We start from the raw sequence: 18,297 nt of genomic DNA, 5'->3' as shown, positions 1-18,297 counted from the left end.
CATCAAGGTTGTTACCCTAAACTAATACAGAAAAGTTGTTTTAGGGATAAGCGTGAGCTAAGTATATAGATGTAAATGGGTATGATCTGTACCTACAGAAATGAGACCCTATCTTCTGCGGTCCATATCCATGGCCAGTCATTTAATTCCCTTTATGTAAATGTCACTATAGCACCAAACAGAATGAATTAAAAATTAAAAACACAGCATCGGTTCTTTACAATTCTTTCAATCCGTGAGTAAAACAAAGCAGAAAGTAATTGAAACTCAGAAGATCCTGCATAGAAAAGCACCATGATGGACTGACCCAACACCGTGCCGGTGCTGCTGTCAGAATCCACCGGTTTGCACACAAAGCTCTTTTACCTAAAGGCCGGTTAGGGAAAAAGAAAAAATCATTGTGCCAATGCTAATTGCACAGGATGTAACAGCAATTACCTAAGAATAACCAAAATGACATCATTATTTTATGCTAATCGATCTGAAGAGTACAGGTGCGTAGCTTTGTCTGCAGCCGCATAATCAAAGACGAGGCCTCTGAAGTCCCCTTTGCTCAAGATTAATTGCATTAATTGCATTAGTGCTCTGCGGGGGAACTCGGGCGGGGGGAGGGATCAGTGTCACCGGCCGGGTAATCCATCTTCATAGCCGCAGCCGTTGCAGCAGGAAGCTGCAAGAGGGGATGTCTTATCTCGCTCCGACAACCCTGTGGGGACGCCGTTTAGATGACATCAGCCAGAATGCGGCAGCTGAGAAAGCAAGTCGGCGACTCCAGAGCAGATCAGCTTGGGGGTGGCAGATTTGAGAGGGTGGGAAGTGGCGGCTTGATGGGGGGGGCTGTGCCCGATAAATTTAAGAACAAAAAAATCTGATTCTAGCCCCGCCCCTTTTTGGTGATCACAAGGACGGTGATATTGACCCTTCTCATGTCAGCAGCTCCTTTATTACCCCTCGGTGGAGATAAGGAGGAATGCTCCCCCCAATACCCACAGTTTGCTCGGGTGCATTTTATTATTTCTTCGAAACGGCAGGGAATTCTCCACAAGAGACGTCTGAGCGAAATGCGGAATTAGTGGGAAAGCAGGCGCCCTCTGCAGGGATCTGCTGGACAGGCACACAATTTGTGTAGCGTTGAGCAGCGTTCGCCAGCGTGGTAAATCGCGAGAGAGAATTGAACTGAAGGCCCCGTCTGCATGAATATGAATCACGGCTGATTGGGATCAAATGAGAGGCATGGCTGACTGATGCATAATTGCCGTGAATGTTACACCCTCTAATGAATGAGTGTAATTAGTTAATGCAGTTCTTTAAACAACACAAGGCCTCAGAGGGCAAGTACATGGTTTTTTTGGAGCATGTGATGAATGGCAACTTGTTCCATTTATCCTTTAAGCAAACAATGGCTCCAGTGAAGATCTGTGAATGTGGTACACCGTGTCTTCGTCGATATACAGCACTTCCTTCTTCTATGTGAGGTAATAACCACAAAATAAGAGATAATTAAATGCCAAATGTACTAATTTAGCAAGACTTCCACTGCTGTTGACATATTCTAGTACTAAAACATGCAAGGTTGTTAAGTGACTGATATTAATTAGAATTGCCCTGCATAACCTCATCTGGCTATTCTTCAGTCTGATAGTAAACAGTCAATTAATATTCTCCACTAATGAGGAACACTTACCTCTGTAATGTGTGGTGATTCCAGAACCGATAAGCTGGAAAGTGAGACAGTTTTTGTAAGTGAAATAATGTGATTTCAGCCATTCAGTAAATAAGACATCTAGCTGCTACCAGCTAAAATGCCCCAGTAACTTAGTTTCCTCTCTATTATAAGTTCTGTGACATATATTGACATGTAAAATAAAAAATGGTTAATCGTATAGTCTAGCAAATCCAAGTCATAGTATCCTTCCGGATTTGTGTTCAATCTAGAAATTAGAAATAGCTAATTGTCTCTGTTAGCTTAATCCAGGAAAGGAATCCCTTAATTTAGAAATTTAATCTGTTCTTGAAAACTGTGTGCATATCAAAATTTTGGATACCAAAAGCCTATTCCCTATTATTTAAATTTGGGAAGAATAATCACGTGTTTCTAGCCTATTCAAAAACCCGAAACCAATATTCCCAAATATTTATTTTTTTTATTTATTTTTATTTTTCATAGAGCGCTCTTCTCACACAGTGACACAGAGCACTTTAACAAAGGCACACAGGAAGAAAAATTGATACAAACAAAGAAGACAGTCAACTAATGGCTACCATAATGAAGAACTTATTATAGAGCTTATTATTTGCTTATTATTGAGCAAATATCACTGCAATGCTGTAAAACACCTACATATACACCTATATATGTATATATCCACCCATGATTTCCTCACAATATAAAACACTTCTCTCCGAAGCAAAGTGCATCTCAGAAAACAATGCAAGTGTGTTTCACCTGTTACCATTGTTGTCTGGCTTCCAGACCATGCTCAGGAAACCCAGGGCAGTTTACGGTTTCTACTGGGTAAACTGTATGGGGTAATTCCCACTTTTCTTTTTAACTGATAAGTTCTTTGCAAGATGAACAATAAGCCAATGGAATGCAATGAGCACATTGTGTTTATTGTGAACAACTTTCTAAAACTGCGTACTGCTGCTTAAGTGCACATGCATACCTGAAAAACCATCAGCCAAACTTTTCCTGCTAATTGCTCTGCTGTCTCTGCAACCTTTTTGTTAAACACCCCATCCAATATAACTGAAAGTCACTCCTGTGGAATTTCATACACTTCCCATGATGCTCCACTTGCTCTGAAAGCAACACTCTCACATTCCTAACACCAACAAACAGTGAGATCTGGGTACTGACACACCAACTACCGTACTGCACTTCTGCTTCACTCGCACAATGCATGACTTTTTTTTTTGGCACACTGGATAAATTTCATCATATTAATGTCTGTAGTGTAAATTAAAAACTGAGAATCACAGTGCAAGAGCCATTATATATAAATTTTGCGTAAATCACGATCCTCATCCAGTAACTCACCTGCTTTACTGTTTTAAGCCAGTAAGTAACTGTCTCTATTATGCTGGGTCTTTAATTAACCTTCGCTAGTTGATTATGACTGCTCTATCAACACTTTTACCTATACCATGCATCTGCTTTTCCTTATACATGGTTAGACATCTGTGTCTGCACTCATTTTGTCTCACCTGAAAATCGTACTAGTTCCCACTGATAAAGCGGTTTTGAAGTGGTACAATATTGCTGTGCTGCACAGAAACAGGTATATTAGTAAAGAAAGTGATTAAATATTAATTTCAAAAGTACGGACCAATATTCCACTTAAGTAGAGTGCTTTCTGAGGCAACATGCTGCGTCGCTTATTAAAACATTGTTTATCTTGTTGAAATGTCACTTTAATTATTTTTTATCCATCTCATCTCTAATTTTCTCATTTTATTTTGGCTGAACAGCTGCTCATAAAGTAAAATTTGAATCACTCATATAGCTCCAGTATACCCATGTGGTATCATGGCTTAATATTAAAACATCCTCCTTCCCGGCACATATCTTTATCTCATTACCGTGCTTTTGTGGAAGGGCGCGGTAAAGATGGTTGTGCACCCAGCCGCAGTTGCTCTGCACCATTTTTTGCCCCCCTCAGTGTTATTTACTGGTAACAGGTGTTGAGACCGTCTCGCTGAGGAGGTGGAGGGTGGGGGCACTGGAGGATAAATCAGACGTCCCACTGGAGGATCAGAAAAATCCCAGGATTACCGCGTTATCTGTGTTTAGCTCCGAACAAAGCACCAAATAGTGGCCAAAGAATAGCTCGAGTGTGGGCTTCCAAGCCATTCAGGTGAAAAAAAGTATCACTCACAATTTTTCTTTTTCGGTCGTAATTTTACTATGGAGCGTTGGGGGTTGATGTGGGGGGTGGTGTTTCCAGGACAGTCGATACGATGATTCGGTGACGTTTCTATGCTGTCACAGTCTGGACCTGAATGACTGATTGATCACTTCCCTCTCCAATAAATCTATTGAGTGCGTGGACACGCTGGATCGATGGTATGTAATAGTTTATAAAGTGTGGCTCGATGGTTTGGAACATATGAATTTTAAATGTGCTCTGCTTTTAAAAATCACTTAAAAACAAGGGGCTCCATAGACCCTGCTGCAAATATGGAAGCACATCATTAAACATATAAAGGTAGAACTTGCTGACAGTTAAATGTGATGGATGTGTTCATCAGTTCGACCTCGGATTTACTCTGGCAGTTCACTGAAGATACGTAGTTTCCTACACCTTGTTCTGCAAGTGGATTCCGTGTGTGGTGTTGATTTAGGCAATGAAATGAAATGAATACTGAATGTGTTTATATTTATGGCGGCAAAGGGGCACAGCAGGTAGCACTGGTGCCTTACAGGTCCTGGGCTGTAGTTTTGGATGTGCGTTCAAACTCCACTCAGTCTGGGTGGAGTTTGCATGCTCTCCCTGTGTTTGTGTGGGTTTCCTCCCACAGTCCAAATGCATGTTTCAGGTGGACTGGGGATTCAAAATTATCCTTAATGTGGTCTGAGTGAATGTGTGTGTGTGTGTGATTGCCCTGATATGGATGGTGTCCCATCCAAGGTGTACCCTGCCTAATGCCCTGTGCTTCCAGGATAGACTCTGGATCACCAGGACTCTTTACTGGACAAGGATGGATGGATGGATTTTAATATGTTACTCTAGCATTTTAACATGCAAATTTGTGGTCAGCCTGTCACAGAATGGAATAGCCCATCTTTTATTATAACAAATGGACTTCATAGATGAATTAACATAAATGTATAATATCCCAAGGAAAAATTTCCTTACGGACAGAGAGAGCAGCTTAGTGTCCCGTATTTTGTTCTGTGGATTTTGAATTTCTTTAATTTGTATATGTGCATGACTGCTGATATATCGTTTTTCACAAGTGGACATATTCCAGCGTCCTGTATCTTCAGACACTGTCCTGGGATCAGCTGTGTGCTCCTTGTTCCATGGAGGATGTCTCAGCACCAGGAGCAGATGAGCGTCACTCCAGAGAAATAAACCGAAAGCTGAGCAAAGTGTGGTTTTTGCAGCTCTCACTTAGAGGTGCCACCATAAAGCCTTTGTGTTTGTGAGTGAAAAACGTTTCTCCACCATCACGACTGGAAACCCTGTCTCATGTGTGCTACAACAAGGTACTTCTGGTGTGGCGTATGGATGCTGAAGCTGAGTTATTCCCAGTCAGCAGCCCTCGAACACACTCATTGTTTATGGGTCATGTGAGCAGATGCGTCTGCAGCTGAAGATGGTCCATGAACTGTGACGCACATCTCCTACTGAATCCAGGTGTGTTTTGGTCGGGTGGGCAGAGGGGATGCTTCATGGCCAAAGTGAACGGGACGCGCTCTTCCAGTGTCCTCCCCCTGAAAGCCCCAGTGACAGTTCATGCACCAACAGCAGCTACGCAAAACACGTCTGGGTCCTTGGTCGCCGAGATCAGCCACCCAAGACGTGCAGGGTAACGCTCGGAGAACAAGGCTGTGCGGGTCATCTGGAGGCTCCAGACATGTAACTTTGAAAGACATTATGGGACGTGCTGCAGATCGGGCCCTGATGGCGTGTTCTCCCTGAGGGGAAGTGAAGGTGACTTCTTACAGATAGTGTCTTGATTCTTTCACTTTCCTTTTTTTGCTGTTTGTTTTTTTCTTTCTGTTTACTTATATATATATATATATAATTTTTTTTTCCTTTGTCCCGCAGCTGTTTTGCAGCAGTCCTCATTATTGGCTGCACCTGCTCCTCGGTCAGCGGTGCTTATTGTGCACTGGCGCACTCTAGACACAAAAATATCCGCATCTCGCCTTGTCTGTTGACGTGACCTGGCAAGCCACGCAAAATTGAACCCGTGCACAGCTTGAAAGCCTGTTTTCATATATTCGACGTATCTCATATTTAAAATGTAAATAGCAGTGGTGTGGCACTGGTATATTCATTAAAACTGACAGAGGGAAGTGAGAGCAAAAGGTTCAGTGATGTCCCAAGAATTTAGATCTTCTTAGTGGAGGTTAATTACACTGTGAAATCACCATAAACAAAAGACAGCCATTTTTCTCGTAGCGACGTGGTTGAATAATCTCAAATGATATCACCATGGCCTCTATTTTCCCGTCCTGTTTTATTTACTGTGTTTGCCGAGAGTGGGCAAAAAGAGTCTCTTCAGCATGCCTGTAGCCTATCCTTGAGTCTCATACTACAGTGGACGGCGAAGAGTGAGTGTGGATCAGCTGGTATTGCAATTATTAAAATCATAAACCTTTGAGAATTTTTCGTAACACAGAGTGTGAAGAAACACTTTATTGTGTTTATTCTCCACCCTGATAATATGAAGAGAGAAGGTTACAGTACGGATACAGTAGGCAAGGTATAAGTTCCGATGTGGTGGAGTGAGCTCCATCTGTTCCTCAAAGCTCCTGAATCCCTGACTTCCACTGCTGGACTTCCCTTTAGGCACTGTAGGAATGCGAAGGAGCGAAGAAATTTAAAAAGCAGAAAAATTAAGAAAAAATAAGGAAAAAAGATGTAAGACGGAAATTTAATGCACTGAAATTTCAGAATTGACAACATAAACACAATGTCTTGGCATATACATTTCTTTCTTTGGCTTCTCGTCGGTCACCTGGTTTAGCGTTTTCACATGAAGTTCATCATGTCAATCTGTGTAATTCAGTTGTTGTTTAGCCCCCTTTCTGCACATTTCCAGGCGAAGGGACCTCTAGGGCCACAAACACCAAAATCCAACCTTGGCTCTCAACATTCAAGAAGGGTCTCAAACCCATTCTTTCAGAGTCACTTTTCCCCTGATCTGCTCCTTAATTATCATCACACGATCTGTTACAATCACCTCTCTATTTCCTATCAGTTGTATATTCAGTTATTGGGTCTTACTGCAGCAGCAGAAACAGTGGTATTATGAATAGACTGAACATCGACAGCATGCATCTGTGTCTATAGCTCGTCGTCTGTGGTTTCCTCTGAGTTGTACGTCACATTCGAGAGAAGCGTCTGTTAATGAATAAATGAAAATGTAAAAGATTGTGGTTGGAGAAAAGTATATAATAGAGTAATACACTGCTTAACACTGCTGCATTTAATGCCGTTTCATTCTTTTTCCTGAGAACAGCCATTAGAGCATCGTCGCTAATATTCATTCAGCGGACTTCCTACACAGTGAATACATGTGCTCAACTGCTGTATACATTTTTTGACAACTGCTGTATTTTCTGCTACACTGTGTGTCAGGTAGCTGGTAGTCTAATGGTTAGAGCCAAAGGTTGTAGGTTTGAATCCCAGGTTGCTCTGACTTACTTTAGTAAGATTGCCCACCTCCACTTATTTATTTAGCAAACACTTCTCTCTGAAACCACTTCCAATGAACTCTATGTAGTGTTATCAGCCCACACACCTTATTCACCACAGAGACTTACGCTGCTAGGTACACTACATCATTCATCCATACATCAGTAGAACACACACAATAGGTGAACCTGGATAGCACATTATTGGACTGTGGGAGGAAACCAGAGCACCTGGAGGAAACCCACACAGACATGGGGAGAACATGCAAACTCCACGCAGACTGAGTGAGGATCAAACCCATGTCATCTCATACCACCCAGGTGCTGTGAGGCAGCAGCGCTGCTTTCTGTGCCACCATGCCACCCTCTGTAAATGGGTAGATGAATGTTTGTAGCTAAACATTGTTAGTTCCTTTGGAGAAAAGTACCAGGTGAATGCAATGTCTGGAAAAAAGGCATTCAGGTGCTCTTAGGGTATCTGTGATGTGAATCCGTGTTACAGAGCCTGGAAGCTGGTGAGTGTCAGCTTGATGTTGGTCCTTCTTTAAACTGGGCAACATCCGCAATAAGAATAATTATGGAAGAAATGCAGAAAAGATAATACCTTCTGCAAGTACCACCTGTCAGGAAATTAGAGAAAAATTAATTATTGTTCTACTGTATTTGTATTAAGGGGGAGCGAGGTGGCGTAGCGGGTTTAGCCGGGTCCTGCTCTCTGGTGGGTCTGGGATTCGAGTCCTGCTTGGGGTGTCCCGTCCTGGGTGTGTCCCCTCCCCCTCCAGCCTTACACCCTGTGTTGCTGGGTCTGGCTCTGGCTTGCCGCACCCCACTTGGGACAAGCGGTTTCAGACTGCGTGTGTGTATATTTGTATCTTCACCTAATGACCCCGTTTCGGTTAGCGCTCCGTGTTCTAGGAACGTGTCCCGAGCACTACCTGGGGTATTACTGCATAATGAAAAATAAATGTAGGTGTACTTTCACCACACTGTGCAGAGTGATAATTTGACATGACTGCAGGCGTTTGGGACTCTGACAACCTGGGGAGGAAATGTTCGTGTTGCTCAGCTGGCTGCTCCACGGCAGACGGGCTCTTTGTTGTGCGGTGATTTGAGCTCCTTCCAAAGTGCCGGGCGGATCTGCTGTGAGCCCATCTCTCGTTTGCCGTTTGGGAGCCTCTCCTGCTGATTTGGGCCCAACCTTTGTTCCTTCCAAAATAAGACCTCATTGTGTGGTTTGAGGGGCTTCTCTTTGAAAGCCTCGCCGCCCCTCAGAGCGCCCACGTCCCCTACGCGCTGCACGTGCGCCAGAAAGACAAAGAACTTTCATCAGGGGGATGCTGTGATCCCCCTCCCTCGACAAAATAAAAAACTAAATCTGCAACAGAGCGGCGTCGCCTTAAAAACAGGCCGAAATCAGAACCAGGGCGACTTTTACTCCAGACCGTGTAATTTTACACAATTTGCACTTCAGAATGGAAGCAGAGGTTGCTGTGCCGTGTGGTTATGTGCCCGTCTTTCATCTCTTGGCAGAATAAATAAGAGCATTGCTCAGCAAGCTGTCCCGCTCCTTTGGGCTGCGACTTGATACTGCCGCTACATTTTCGGCACTTTGAGCAAGATGATAGTGTGTTTCGGGATCCCCTTTTTGTTAAGAATAATTGTCTTCCCCTTGGAGGTTTAAAGTGGCGGCCGTGGACACGTGTGGCCTTAACGTCTGCCCTCCCTTGCTCGGCCGTCCTGACGCCACATTTGAACGCCTTTCCCTTGAAACGCAATCCTTGAATAAACAACAAAGCACTTTGCACTTCAGTTATACTTTTAACTGTGACTCTTTTTTACTATTTATTCTTTTAGTTGATGCTTTTTTACTTGGCAGCTTACACTGATTTTCTTATTTATTCTGTTATTTATTCTCTGAACTGTGGGAGGAAACCAGAGCACCTGGAGGAAGCGCACACAAACATTGGGAGAATATGTAAACTCTACCCAGACTGAGCTGGATTTGAACCCACACCAAGCTCAACAAAGTATCAGTATTACCAGATGAGCCGCTGTGTTCGATAACCAACCTCCTAACAATTTAACTTTTTATATAGCTGGGCAATTTTTACTCTGTTAGCTCCGGGTAAGTACCTTGATCAAGGGTACTACAGCAGGAAGTATAATTTAAACCCAGTTTTTTGGATTGCACATGCAGCAGTGCTGGCAATGTATTCTTGTTGCTTTTTGCCTGTCACATTTAAATTACTTTTCTACAAAGCAACTTACAACGTTAAGCTACTTATAAGTACTTACCCATTTATACAGCTGGTTCGTTTTATGGGAGCAACTTTTTTGTTCAGAGGTGAGACTCAAACCTGTGACCTTTGGGTCCAAAAGCACCAGCTCCAATCACTACACTACAAGTTGCCCTATAGCAAACTTACTTTAAGTTCATTGCTCAAAGTTACTACAGCAGGAGGTGGGATTCAAAGCAGAGTTCTTTGAATGCAAGGTGGTACAAGCTCATAACCACTGCGCCACCTGCTGCCCACCTGCACAACATTTGATTGTCTCCCAATGAGACGTGCGTAGTGGTTCAGTGAAATAAAAACTGTGTTCACGGTGCAGCGCGGTTTCCTTTTTTACAGTTGTTGGTTCTAACCTTGACAAAAATCACCTATTGATTGGGGACATTTGTGATGTGAGACTTATGGGGGGGTCATAATTCAAAAAGAATGGTACAGACATGGTTCCGGCACAGCTGGAGAAAGGAAAACAGCAGGGAAATAAGTAACTTCTGTGTCTTTGTGAAGCCGATGTGAGAAAATGAAAGGGGGGAAATAATGCAGAGAGTCACACACAGATGAATATGATGTTATATATAATGTATTTTCATACTGTACATGGCAGGCCGTTGTTTCGCTGAGGTGCGCTGGCACAGTGGTTGTCTGTAATCAGGTCATATCTTGGACTACATTAAGGATTGTGCCGCTCCATTTGTTGCGGGTCTCCGGAGATGCAGCACAGCACATTTGCAGAAATTAATCTGCTAATAGGCAGTTCATGTTTCTGTGATTTGCGCTCTGTTTGCCCAAATATTTCAGCCAAAGTTAAAATCTGTTTTATGGCCGCAAAAGAGGCGCAGTGTAAATATGAGGCATCATCCAGGGCACATCTCGTATCTCGTTGCAGGGAGGTGAGTTATATGTATGTTGCATTTTATGCATGTATGCAAGATTATGTTCCCACATGATCACTTGTCCCAGTGCTCAGGAAGTAATGTTTACACTGTTTTCTCGCATTGTCCTTGGACATCCTCTCTTGTACCGTGTACTTAAAAAATTAATTGTATGCAGCGATGGATTTTTATGTGTCAGTCGTGATGTGAAGTGTATCCATTTCCAGCACCAGAAGAGATACAGTACATGTTGTTCCCTAGCCTTGGATAGCATACAGTATTTACATATAAAACATTCTCTTATTTTAAAGTTCATCTGCCGGATGACTCATTTGATGCAGATTTTGCAGGCAGGAGTCGTTTAACTGATGAAACAGCTCAGTATCAAGGATTCCTATGAAGGATTGGAGCAAAGAGACAGGGGGAAGTGGGAGTAAAAGGTCCAGTGATGTGCCAAGAGTTCAGAACAATTTTTCTATAATATATAAGTATAACGTAGATAAAACAATAGGAGGCCCTGTGACAAGTTCTCAGAGGTGTCGCAATGACTAAGGCTATTATTTATTATTTAGTAATATTAAGTTATACAGTATATTGGTAACGCTTTAGAAATGTAACATTAGCTTCCTTTTAACTACTCGTCAAACTATTCAGTCACATTTACGGAGTTATTTTTAATAATGGATTCATATAGGAAAGAAGTTGGAGCGTTAAGCGATACACTGTGATGCTCTAGTTTTTTTACTTTTCACGCCATATCTCTATGGGTGTATATGTTTCTTCGCGAGCTGTTAATAACCAGCATTTTTTTTAACCGTGATTATTAAATAAAATCTGAAACAAAAAGTATAAATAAATATGAAACGACACGATCCGTAACTGCTTGTTTTGGCAACAAAATAAAAACGTTCTCTGCTCCAGGCTATGTGGGACTCTCAGATAAGATGTATCTGTAACTAACTGCATTATAAAGACCTTATAAAAATACAATTATCTGCATTAAATGGATGGAATGGTTTTTTTGAAGCATTGTTTCTCATTTAAGGCTTCAAATAGCAATGATTGATTTTTTTTTTCTTCTTTTTTAGAAGCAGAGCTTTCATATTTACAGTTTGAAGATTTTGCAGCGTTTAAGATAATTAGCATCACGCTTTAATGAGTCAGTCCATCCTTGTCATATTGTCGTGGGCTTTCAGTGAGTGTTCATTTCTGGCTACTGGTTCGAGAAGACGTGAAACGCAGTTACGACTCATTGACCTTTACTGGTGACCAAGCTGAACACGCGGCCATTACTAAAGCTTCGGCAGAGCCAGCGTGACACGAATTAGTCCTGTAAAACATCCCGTTAATTATTAGATATGGATTAAGTAGCATTACTGGACATAATACTGAAAGGATATTCTTCAGAAAGAGGAAGAAACTTATTAGTCACCATAGCTACCACGTGCATCGAGATTGTTGTTTGAATTGCGGGCGCAAGCAGAATAAGAATGAGCTTAAATACTGTAAAAATGCAATTTTGTAATTAACCTCCTTTAATTACATCTGTGTCAGGTTTTTTTGTTCTTTTCAAAAGATTTGAATTCCTAAATAACTTCAAATAAGATAAGCTGTCACTGTGAAATTCATCAGAAAGACGGAAGTTTTTTTTGTTTGCAAAAATGTCAGTTATGTGCAGCTGTGGGAAACAATGAAAGTGCGCTAAAAACAAATGCTTGAGCAAAACTTGTGAAATTCTGGATTTGCTCATCTTGTTATATTTCTAATGCTTTGTAGCATGGTCTCCATGCGACTGTCACAAATAATTTCTTTATCATAGAAATAAATAAAATATGTCTTGCGATATGAAAAAATGAAAGGAGCTCAGTTTGTTTCGCATTTTCTAATTCACTTTGCATGATTGATCTACATTTTCTGCAAATAAGGTGAATTGTACCATAATGTAATTTTTTTTCCGTTTGGTTTGCATTCCAGAATTTCTATCTTGGACAGTGGAAGTCTGAGGATATCAAACGTGTCTAAATCAGACGCAGGCATCTACACATGTGTTGCAAGGAACCAGTTTGGAGTGGCGAGCAGCACTGGCAGTCTGGTGGTGAAAGGTGAGTACTTTCTTTCTCTCTTTTTACCCTCTACCATCCTCTGAGCGTAAGTGTAGTAAAAAGTTTAAAATAGATAAACAAAGAGGTGTGTTTTGTGGTTTTGTTCTATTCCTTGAAGCTGGATGAGCAAAATGTTGATTTTCCGTCTACTGGAAAAAAATGTCCATTTGGAAAGTGGACCTTTTGGACAACAATACTTGATCACACCTTTGAAGTATTGTCATTGCTTTGTCCTTTTTTTATATATGAGGATGTATTTGCAGTTTTTCTCTGCTGCTGTTTCTGTCATGATGCTGCTATGCTGCCCTTGTACTGTAGATAAATACTTTATATATCCTTTGTGGGAGAGCTGGTAGTGTAATGGTTAGTGTCAAACCCACGTTCTCGCACCAAGCAGACATACCTACGGCAGATCAGGGAGACGGGGCATGAAAGGGCTGCCCCAAACACCCAAAATCATGGAACCTCATCCGAGCAGACCGCAGCGTCCACGATTGTGAACGGCATTCCGTGATTTCTCCCGTTTTCCAGTTTCCTGACCTGTGGCTTTCGTTTCTAGACCCTGACTTCTGTTTCTTCCCCAGTATGACGTTGAATCATCGGTGACCTCCTGCCTGTTTTTTCGACTACCCTTTCAGTCTGCCCCTTGTCTGCCTACACGATAAAATAATCAGTGCACCTGCAATTGGGTCTGGCGCCTCTCTTCCTGCTCACGACCAAGACAGTTAGAGCTGCTGCCTTTGGATCTGAAGGTTGCAGGTTTGATCCCCACCTCTGGCTCTAGTACCCTTGAGCAAGGTACTTACCCTAAATTGTTCCAGAGAAATTACCCCAATGGGTAAATAATTAAATTTAACATTGTAAGTTGCTTTGGAGAAAAGCACAGCTAAATGAATAACTGTATTTTTTAAAAATATCCCTATTATTTTTATACGTTTTAGTACACCCGCCAGTATCTAAAACTCCACTGGTTGTGCTGTATCCATAAGGATGGTTGTTCTCTGCTGTGTAAAATCTTGGCTTGATTTGGGGTTGATACCAAAGCACAACAGCTATTGCCAAAAAAAAAAACATTAAAGACCTAAAGAGATGCATATTTGTATTGATGCAGCATTGAGCCCCATGTTCGTCTAAATATGCAATTATTGACGTTTCTTGTTGCTCTAAACGAAAGCGTAAGTAAAGTCGCATTTGCATTGTGAGCATTTGCTATGCAAGTGCACAGGAGGCACCAGTACAGCTCCCTCGATACAGAAGCTTCTAGAAACGTTCAGCGGCGCCTTCAGGTAAAGCGGATTCATGACTGTAAAAGGAGCAAACTATAAATGAGATGAAAAGGCCTGTGGCGTTGTATCCTCGGCAGGGGATGCCCTCGGAGGCGCTCTGTCACCTCCCTCTTCTGTACCTGTGGCTCTTTCTTATTTTATGCCATTAAATATGAATGGGGGCGATGCAAGGTGCTGCACGCCGGTGGGCTTGTTCGGCGAGATCGTCTCCCCACCCTTCCTCCGAACACAAAGACACTGCACTCGTCACCCGCTTAAACTTCCACTCCATCCTATAGTGTTTACTGAGCATCAGAGGGCGCAGGGAGGAGGCTGCCGAGCGCACACACAGCCATTGAGAAGTTCGGGCCTCTAACTTGAGGCACGATGAGTCGGGGAACTCAAGGAAAAACAATTATTTTCAGATTGTTGTGAATGGCCAGTGGGTGCCAGATTGGATTATTCGTGCTGGGAGCGACTTCACTGACTCGCACTGCGATCCCTGTGCTTTATTAAGGCCAGCAGGGTAAGGGACCAGGCAGTTTGATACCAGCAGAGCAATGCAAAGCCAAGTGCTATACCGTGTTTCTGATGGAGCCCACCTGAGAATCAAACCAATGCACACAAAGTCCAAACTCTTATGTTGCTTTTGCGTTTGATTATTTAGCAGATGCTTTTTCTCCAAAGCAACTTCCAGTGAACTCTATGTAGCCCACACACCTTATTCACCATGGTGACTTACTCTGCTAGATACACTACTTACACTGGGTCACTCATCCATACATCAGTGGAACACACTCTCTCTGTTACTCACACTAGGGGTGAACCTCAACAGGATGTCTTTGGAGTGTGGGAGGAAACCAGAGCACCTAGAGGAAACACACACAGACACAGGGAGAACACACAAACTCCACACAGACAGAGCAGGGATCAAACCCATGTCCTCCAGCACCACCCAAGTGTTGTGAGACAGCAGCACTACTCGCTGTGCCACCATGCTGCTTTTATTAGGCAGATCCACGGAAGGCTGATGCCTGGGGTTTGCGGCAACCTTGGGCAAGAATCAGTTGAGCACAACCTTACAATCTGTCTTTCATAAAGGTACACATACAAATATATGAGAAACGATTAAAATTCTGTGTTTATTTAGCTAAGGCTTTCTTCCTGAAGCAACTTACAATGTTTGTCTACTTACAGTTAGTTACCCCTTTATACAGCTGGGTAATTTTACTGGAGCGATTTACAGGAAGTTCCATGCTCAAGGGTACTACAGCCAGAGGTGAGATTCAAACCTACAACTTTTAGGTCCAAAGGCAGTAGCTTAACAACTGCACCACCAACTGTTCCTTACAGTTTCACATACAGATACATACAGAATCAAAAATAAAATCTGAATTTGTAAATACACACAGAGGATGAAACTGCTTCTCCTAAGCAGGGTTAGTGCAAACCGGAGCCTTGCCTGGCAACGCAGGGCATGCAGCTGGAGGAGGGAGGGGACACCAGTCTATCACAGGACACCTTATGCAGGATTTGAACCCCAGCCCCACCAGGCAGCAGGAACAGGCCAAGCCCGCTGCGCCACCACACCCCCCAAGCTTGTTTATGAATACTTACATGTATTTACTGTTGAAAACATGTATGCAAACATTATGTACACACAGATCAGAAATAGCTGAAAACTGAACTTATTTTCAAGACTGAAGTTGGTTAAAGAAACAAATAGATATAAACTATTTACTGTAAAGTGAGAGTTTGTTCAGCCATAGAAAATGTCACGTATGAAGCTGCAACATTTCAAAGACTCGGGGCAGCGATGCGTCACATAGTGTTTGCATCTTGTATAATGCGGCGGATCTTCAATTTTCTAATAATTTGTAATACTTCATTTTTTGAGTTTAGTAGAAAAATTTGGCACCCCCACCCTCATTTCAGACACCTTGCATTGTCAATGTTGGCCTAATTATAGGAGCAGTCCTGGTTCTGTAGGCGTTTTTGTAACTGCAATTCCCTAAGTTGTTTACAGGCCTTACCATAATAACAATGTTTTAATTCAAAAACATGACCATCCTGTGGCATCAGCTACAAAAATAATAAATGAATCTGTATTGGTCAGGTGAAACACAGACCCTTAGCGGTGCCTTTCCACCTGTCTCACCCAACACTGATTAATTTTTCATTTTCACCCTCGGTTCTGTTTCCAGCACCTCATGAAACTTAGCATGTTTTACTTTAACACACTATAATGTTTTTGGTTGCTGCTGAAAATGCACAATATATATAAAGTTGTGAAACTGAATCCTTACTGCAGAATAAAGCTACGTCTATGATTGGTTATAATTAAATTGCAACATTCAAAATTTATTCACATCATCTGTTGTTTTTTTTTTTTTTTAAATATTTTTTTTAATATCAGTTGTGCCTCATATCTTAGTAGTAGAACTTGTAAAACTCACTCATCGCAAATTCTCAGATGGTTTGCACTTGGCTGCACCACGATTGTGAAAATAGAGCTGCTAATGTATTATATTTCTTTACTGCTATTTTAATCCAGTCAAAGGTGATTTTATTGCATAGCCTGATTTATATATGACAGCCACTCTGGATGTATGAGAGCAAGTAGAAAAGGACCCACAATATTATGCTACATTGTATCTTTCGTTACAGATACTTTTTGACTTACCTTAGTAGAGAGGAAGAAATTAATTATTACAGTGCATAATTTTTGCATTAAATATATATTTACATTATGCTGCATATGTTCTCTTAGCAACATTTAATTGTTTGAAAGAAAATGGATACACACACACACACACACACACACACACACACATTTTCAGAACCGCTCGTCCCATACGGGGTCACGGGGAACCGGAGCCTACCCGGCAACACAGGGCGTTAGGCCAGAGGGGGAGGGGACGCACCCAGGACGGGACGCCAGTCCGTCGCAAGGCACCCCAAGCGGGACTCGAACCCCAGACCCACCGGAAAGCAGGACCATGGTCCAACCCACTGTGCCACCGCACCCCCACGAGAAAATGGATAAAGAAAGTTTAAACAAACGTTTTTTGTGATGAACTCACATTTGTGACAAAAGTTTTATGTTGAAGTGTATTCCACTTGTTGTCTAGTGCTATATCTCGAAATCGTTGTGAGACAGAAGTCTTTATTGCGGCAGAACAAAGTAAGCAAGGGTTTGTTTTGCTTGTTCGGAAAAGAGCATTTGAAGGTCATTGTCAAAGCAGTGAAACAACTGTGAGGTGGTGAAGTATGGTAAATAGCCAGGTGATACCTGTGATACAGCTCTTACGTCTGATGCAATACCTCCTGGGACAGCAGGTGGCGTAGCGGTTAAAGGGGTCTCCTTGTTATCAGAAGGTCCCACGTTCAAATTCCTGTTCTTGATGTGATACCCTTGATGAAGGTGCTTACTCTGAACTGACAAGAGTAGAATTACCCTGCTGCATAAATGGATGAATCAGTGTAAGTAGCTTTGTGTATGATCCTAGCAGTTTAAGTTGCCTTGAACTGGGGTGTAGCGTAAATTAATAATAAAGTCGTAACACTATTAAACTTTGTGTTACACAGCATATTGGTAAAAAAGCAATAAGAACATCCTTCACAATGCCTCCGGTTCACAGTGTATCTAAAATAAGAAAGTGGGTCGCGAGAATAAGAAATATACTGTCAACAGTTTTTTCACATTTTACTTCTTTCAGCTCTGTGGGGCACAGTCGTACCGTGAACAGCGGGTTTAAAGACTACTTTTAAGGTGGTTTTGATGTCTATTGAGCATTTAAAGATATATACATTATAGGCTATATTTCATAAATGTGTGAGCCATTGAATGAACTGATGTAATATTCAGATGAGGTTTAAATGAAAAGTACACGGTTGCTTTATAGGGGAAGGCTGTGATTCACCTGCATGGTACACATGGGTAAAAGTGACTGGTGGCAGTAGCTCGTTACTAAAGACGAGAACAGTTGAGAAAAATGTCCACTTATTTTGTAATAATACTCAGAAAGTATACTGTAATAATTTTCAACTTTAATAACACCTAGTATTGTGGTTTCTACCCTTTTATATGTGCTGGATTGTTTCATTCAAAGGAATAGAGTGGTATGGAATACGCTGTCGTGTTTGTTTAAGAGTTCAATAAATTTAATTCTCATTCCACTGCAATTCAGTGTTTTTTTTTTTTTTTTTTAAACTTTTTGGAGAGCAGAGTCAACAATACCAGTACTGTATTAAAATGCATTTTGAGGTTTCCACTGGATTTTAGAATTGCAAATTCGTTGCCATGGCAACACTTTTGTTTGCTTTTCCAGGGTCTTTCGCCTTTAACAAAAATGGGTGCACTTTTAATATATGGATGGATTCTGGCTGGTGTTTTAT

General features: G+C 41.8%; 1 protein-coding gene across 1 annotated transcript in view; it reads left to right on the top strand.

The window, feature by feature from the left end:
- cntn4 (contactin 4) overlaps nt 1-18,297 on the top strand; it is a 182,235-nt gene that overhangs the window by 137,942 nt on the left and 25,996 nt on the right. Inside the window, exon 12 of the mRNA XM_018733987.2 lies at nt 12,507-12,634. Within this exon, the coding sequence (XP_018589503.1) occupies nt 12,507-12,634 (128 nt within the window). The remainder of the gene's footprint in view (nt 1-12,506; nt 12,635-18,297) is intronic.

The sequence above is a fragment of the Scleropages formosus genome, chromosome 22 (genome assembly GCF_900964775.1).
Source record: "Scleropages formosus chromosome 22, fSclFor1.1, whole genome shotgun sequence".
Lineage (NCBI taxonomy): Eukaryota > Metazoa > Chordata > Actinopteri > Osteoglossiformes > Osteoglossidae > Scleropages > Scleropages formosus.
The sequence above is the reverse complement of the archived record's forward strand: the minus strand, read 5'-3'. Positions and strand labels throughout refer to the sequence as shown.